Source organism: Aplysia californica, unplaced genomic scaffold, assembly GCF_000002075.1.
Source record: "Aplysia californica isolate F4 #8 unplaced genomic scaffold, AplCal3.0 scaffold00915, whole genome shotgun sequence".
NCBI lineage: Eukaryota > Metazoa > Mollusca > Gastropoda > Aplysiida > Aplysiidae > Aplysia > Aplysia californica.
In genome coordinates, this window is record NW_004798185.1 from 26,684 (window position 1) to 33,254 (window position 6,571).

At 40.6% G+C, this 6,571-nt stretch overlaps 1 protein-coding gene across 1 annotated transcript in view; it reads left to right on the forward strand.

The window, feature by feature from the left end:
• The first annotated feature begins 4,122 nt into the window (after positions 1–4,122).
• The window catches only part of LOC106013457 (cytochrome P450 monooxygenase ARMGADRAFT_1018420), a 9,335-nt gene continuing 6,886 nt past the window's right edge, over positions 4,123–6,571 (forward strand). Inside the window, exons 1-3 of the mRNA XM_035972938.1 lie at positions 4,123–4,208; positions 4,521–4,863; positions 6,308–6,463. Of these exons, the coding sequence (XP_035828831.1) occupies positions 4,123–4,208; positions 4,521–4,863; positions 6,308–6,463 (585 nt within the window). The remainder of the gene's footprint in view (positions 4,209–4,520; positions 4,864–6,307; positions 6,464–6,571) is intronic.

Sequence of the window (6,571 nt, forward strand, 5' to 3'; positions counted from 1 at the left end):
ATGTCGTTTTCATCAAGACCTTGTTTTTTAAGTAAAGGTTTTACAATGGCTTGTTTGAAAAGATCAGGTACGATTCCAGTGGTGAGTGACATATTATGGTAACAGTGCGCACTGTTTGGGAACGGAAGCCTCACTTGTTTACAATGGCATCTTGGAAGACGAAGTTTCCCATGATTAGATCTAAACGAAACTAATGAAAAGTGGAACATTAAACTACAGTTACTTCAGACTCCTTAATAATGTAACTGTACATCCTTTAAATGAATCTGAACCATCCATTTTTATTTTTCCAATTCGAAAATTAAGTGGTTCGGAAGTTTTAGATGACCAAAGTGGCGAACTTTCTCAATACATGTATGATATTACTAGCTGGCCCCCCTTTCGATGAAAGGAATGATGGGTGCATTAACATCAACTGAAAGTCAGTGGCCTATCTACATTTACACTCTACTGGAATGGAGCAATAAATCCTGAGAGAGGAAAATAAAAAGGAGGTTTAGATATAGATCAAGGAGATTAAAAGTAATGGAGGATGCTCTGTGGGCGGCACTGAACGCCTGATAGGAGCCCTCTCTCGCGGCGGAACTGTGGTCTACCTGCGCTGAGCGAATACCCGTCTTACACACTGAAATCTAGATAAGAAAGAAGTTTTTTTTCGAGGTCCTTGAGATTAGGCAAGTAAATTAGTAAAAATGCCTTGCATCTGTGTTGTATTTAAGTGTAAGAACCGATATGATGCTGCAGTGGACCGAAGTTTTCACAGTTAAGTTGTTTTCCTTTTTAAAAAATTGAATGAAAGTGTTTTTATGCCCCCAGCAACACAATTTAAATCATTAACATTCATAAGAGGCTGGCTCCGGCGCTACCTGCCAAGGCCAACACAGGCTGAAAGGGATACAACACCCCAGCAGAAAGACCGAAATACTCAATTTTTAAAAAAGTATATTTATTCTTTTATATATATATATATATATATATATATATATAGATATATATATAATTATTATGTGTATATATATAATTATTATGTGTGTATGTATATAGATCTACATATTATACATTTATATTGCTTTCCATTGTGTGTGCAAATTAGATGCTACTGTTGTCTAAATGTAGATATCTAGAGCCATTAGAATAGGAAATCAATACTCAACAACAATAATGATGAATATTTTCTATGTTAAAGAAACACCAAACCATATCAGATGAGGGGAGAGGGTAGGGTGGGGTGGATAAGAGTTTGAGTCTTGTTAGATAGAACTATACTCGGTTTAATTCTATTGTTGTAGTCTTCACCTAAGATCCCACAATCAATAATTCCGGTTCAGTTAAGAATCTGCTGTTAAAAAATAAACCAAACAAAGCAACAACAAATTTTACTACACAAGAGTCATCACTAAGATAAATTATCCCCCCCCCCCCCCCCCCCGGAGTGTAATAAGGGACTAAAAACGCTGCTCTCCATATCATACTTTACTGAACAAAAAAAACAACCTTCAAAGGTCATCCACGCTCATGCATGCGATCACACCTCCAAAGGTGCTGTTATCTCTTTTTTTAAATATTTGAAATCATTGTGCGCTCCACTTTGTGAAAACCCGGAAACAAAATTATCGTAATCAATAATATTATTTATAGACCAAGACATACTGTTAGCAAGCAGATAAAGCTGGCATCGACCCTCTGTTGTGTTCGCTATTCCTTACACATAAAGTTAGCTATGGCACACGCCTAGAATCATGCAATCATAATATCTTAAATTCAGTTTTAAAGTATATTTTTATCCATTTCTAATACTTAAATATTTTAGCATCTTGAGGGATTATCTTTATAATTTGGTATGTTTGATAATTTTATGTTAGTTGGACAAGTTTACTTCTTATATTACACATTTTTTTTTTTTAAACTAGATTATAACATAAAACTCTGAAAGAATTGAACAGTCCGTATCACACACAGAATTTTTTTTTTCTCCCTTTCATCATCCGTCAGCCTGTCAGTTGATCACAATCTCTCTCTCTCTCTCTCTCTCTCTCTCTCTCTCTCTCTCTCTCTCTCTCTCTCTCTCTCTCTCTCTCTCTCTCTCTCTCTCTCTCTCTTTTCTCTTCTGTCTGTCTGTCTGTCTGTCTGTCTGTCTGTCTGTCTGTCTGTCTGTCTGTCTGTCTGTCTGTCTGTCTCTCTCTCACTCTCTCTTTTTCTTTCTCTCTCTCTTTCTCTCTCTCTCTCTTTTATTTAATTTCCCCCATTCTCCTTCGTCCCTTCCCAAGGCCCGCCCCTCCTCTTTCATCCCTGCCCCATCCCCTCTTCCTTGCGTGCATTCCCCCACCCCGCCCACCCCCACAACGTGGCCCAGCCCGATAAGATTCTCTAAAAAGAAACTCCACAGTTCCAAATTTAGCCCACACTCGGCGGCCATATTTGATCCCCATCGCGGCGTACTGCTCGTGACGCCGCGAAGAGAGAGGGGAGGCTCCATTAGTTCTAAACTCCTTGATATAGATATAGATCTAGTGATGTATAGATTGATTCTCTATTCCGCTTTCGTGGTTGTACACTCCAGAATTTCAAAGGTGTGGAAACAGTGCGCACGGCCATTAAACGGAAACTTCACTTGTTTACAATGATGTCTTAGAAGACGGACTTTACTAATGAAAAACTGAAAATTAAAGTACAGTGACTTCAGGCTCCTCAATAGATCTGTGCTCCCTTTAAATGATTCTGAACAACCATTAATTTTGTCCAATTGGAAAGTTAAGTGGTTCCGAGGTTTAAGGCGGCGAAAGTGACGGACTTTCACAAATATAATATTTATAGATATAGAAAATATATAGATGAATCGGCTGCCCAAAAAATCTCATCCTAATGATTAATTTCGCGGAAAAAGGGGGGGGGGGGGGTACCAGTGTTTGATGTGTACCTGTTAGGGTGCAACAATGTTGAAAAGGTCAGGTTGTTTTTTAACAGACTCTGTAGGTTTTTGGCAGGTGCTCTAGTATGGTCTGCCCATTCTTTCCTATCAAACATAATATGTTATCCTTATCTCTCCTCCTTCTTTTTTGTGTTTGTTACTATCTTGTAACATCTCTAAACTTCGGCACTTATGTGACCGTATTGTGTTGCAAGAGTTGCAAAAGCTTATTAAAGCAAATAACACACCAGCTGTCAGCAAATGCTTACAATGTGACCCAGACGGTGCATGAAGCTATTTTGACTCAAGTCAGCCAAACCTCTCAGATTCTACAACAGCCTACATGACTTTGTGGAGCTTATATAAATACCACACGGAGAAAGCACACTGCGAGGAGGATTGGCAATAGGTATAGAGGTATGATCACCCGGACGCCATAATCTATGCTTAAATTTGAACAGGTTGGATCAGCACCTATGCATTTGCTGTGTCCCGGAGTAACACAGAAAGCACGCTGGATTAAAGTCCACAAAGAAACTTCAAGCCTGTTATTGCAGGGAGTAGAAGTTGATTCCAAATCTAGATCTATTGTACCTTCTGAAAGAACAATTTGGGAGTGGTACGAACAGGTTAAGGTGAGAGGGTGTCTGTCAGAAGGCCATTAAAGGAGGATGTAAGCATTAACAAAACAGTGGGAAAGTGGAATCTGTTCGCGCGTTGGTCGCAACAACACCAAAGACGTCTGTTCGAGGATGTAGCGGGGAAATTGGCCGGCCAAGTCCCCAACTTACAGAATCTGGAAAAAGCATAATTTGAAAAACGAAGCTATATCACATTTTTGTTCATCAAGAGTTAACCCCAAACGATGATGCTTTGGAGAGAAATGCAATGAGTGCGTGACACAGAATTTTCAACACTTTGTTCTTTTAGTGGAGAGGCTCAATTCTACGTGACAAGAAAAGTTAAATCTGGGAATTGTGTGCGCTGGGAAACAAAAAGCACTGGTTTCTTCAAAGTTTTGGGCTTAGTACACCTGAACAGCTGGCGGACGACATGCTTTCTATTCGGAATAAGAAAGTTCACTATCTAAAAGTAAAATGAAGATTTAATCAACTCTTTTTTCCTTTCAGCAGCAAGAGGAACGTAGCTGAGCTTAAATCCCAAATACCTCACAGACAATGGTTCTGTGCACGGGGCAGATTCTCACCCTCAACATGTCGACTTCTGTGTTTGACAGCTTGGAGATGACGCCAGTTCTGCTGGTCTCAGCTCTCGCTCTTGTGGCAGGCTTGGTCTACAGGTGAGAAGTTTTGGTTTCCCAATGAGTACTACCGACGTCGGTGGTGTATCAGTTAACGCAGAAGACCTGGGTTCGATTCCAGGATGTGGAAAATCTGATAAAATTTTAATATCTCGGTCTTTCTAACCGGACGCATATTCATTTATTTCAATGAGATAAAAACCACATTAATTTTGTTCCTCATTTAGAGAAATAACATTTGTGTAAATCCTTGGGCTCAAATTCTCAACTGTGGGTGTAATCGAGATAGAAGCTTTTTATTCTGGGGTCACAAAAGTGTCAAACCTAGAACCTGTTGCTTTCTCTTACCAGATACTTAACGACCTACCCAGCCAATCTACCACCAGGCCCGCGGGGTTGGGACTGCTTCAAACAACTAATGGAAGCGTACAGTACAAGCAAACTGAAAGAGAAGTTGTGGAGCTGGGCAGAGCAGTATGGCGACCTCGTCTTCTATTACTCATTGGGTGCCCCCTTTTGTGTCCTCAACTCGGCGAAGGTGACACGGTTACTTTTGACTGACGATAAGTACAAGTTGTTGACCGCTGACAGGGAACCAAACTTCTTTGCCAAAAACTTCTGGTACAACGGCAAAGATATGTTCTTCACAAAGTACGACGCTATCACCAAGAGAAAGAGGAGAATTTTCCATAAGGTAAACTTTTTGAGACACCTAAAGAGGCATAAAGACCTTGAACATCTAGATCTAGTTCTCATTTGCAAAAGTGAAGGCACACAAGGCAGAAGTTGGCCCAGAGCGACATACTTGGAGAATCGAAACCGATGGGTGACAGGGAAGGATCAGGGTGATGTAGCTTTTTGAGAGCATGCGAACTAAGGAATGAATAGAGAACCAAGATCACCGATGTCTGTCGCAGATCTGGCATTTAATGATAATGAGGATTATACGTAGTGCACACTGCCAATCAGAGTCATTGGGGCGTGCAGGGTGTAGCCAGATTTTAGTTCACAATCTCCTACTTTTGAAGTGGACCCGAGCAGAAGAGGGGAGCAGCTATGTACATGCACCATCTGCGGAAGTCCAATCCTTGTAGACAAAGATAAATAGATAAAAACAGACAAATTCAAACATACAAACTTTCCGAATTCTGATATACCTGCCTGAACTGTGATTCGAACTCAAAACAGTTTTGCTCAGTCTAACGCAAGGGCTCTCGTGGTCTAGAAGTTGCGGTGTTCGCCTCTCATTCAATAAGTATCTGGTTCGAAACCTGACAGTGACAAAAATGTTCTCTCTAAAATTGTCTCCTTTTACCCCCTTTCCTGTTCTGTTGTCTGATTTCGTCTCCACTTTCTGTCCCCACTCCTTCGTCCCCTTTACCCCTCCTCTGGGCTCCCGACGCTTTCGGCAGCCTTTCTACTGCTACTCTTTGCCACCTTGTTGCTGTCTTTCGGGTAAGATCTAACACCTTGCCTACTTTGACAAGGGCTCGAAATCTTGGATCCTGTGTGCAAGTTGCGCACGTTAAAGATCCCTTGGTGGTCCAGAATCGATTAGAGTAGGCTTCAGCCGCCACCTGGGCAAAATTCGAACGCCTTAAAACACTTACCTAACCAAAGAAACAAAACGAGTCCAACGCCTTACCACTCAACTTGGACTCCTTAGTTCATATTTCTTATGGTTGTTTCCCTCTTAGTATGGTAATTATGAATTAGATCTCACGCAAGACGAATTTTTTAAAACCAAAGACGTTTTACTGTAAGAAGCAGATTTGCTTGATGTATTTGAATAAATAAGCCAATACAGTGTATCAGATTCCTGGTAAGTATGATTTTTCCTTCGTCAAAATTTAATTGCTGCAGGTGACCTCTTGAAACTTGTAAAATAGATTGTTATTTTTTTTTCAAACACGCTAATTGTTTGTTTACTTGTTTATTTATTTGTTTGTTTGTTTTTGTCTGTTTGTTCGTTTTGCTTGTTTGTTTGCTGTTGTGTTTTTCGTTTCTTTTGGGTTGTAAAAATATCTTTTTTGTTGATTTGTTTTGCTTTTTGTTTGTTTTGTTTGTTTTGTTTGTTTTGTTTTCTTACAGCTTTCGTTTCACACGTAACATTTTTGTACCCTTTGAAATATCTGAAGGCTCTGGGCATGTTCGGTGATGGAGTGCACCGGTTTGAGAACGTTGTGGGAGAGGAGTTGAACAAGTTCATGGCTGGCCTGGGGCAGAAGGAGAACGTGGACATCCAGATAGACCGAGACCTGGCTCGATCTTTGAAAAAGATTATTTATATACTGGTAGGTATGGTTGTTGTTGTTGTTGCCGCTGCTGCTGCTGTTGCTGCTGCTGTTGTTGTTGTTGTTGGTGGTGGTGGTGGGGGTGGTAGGGGTGGTGGTGGTGGTGGT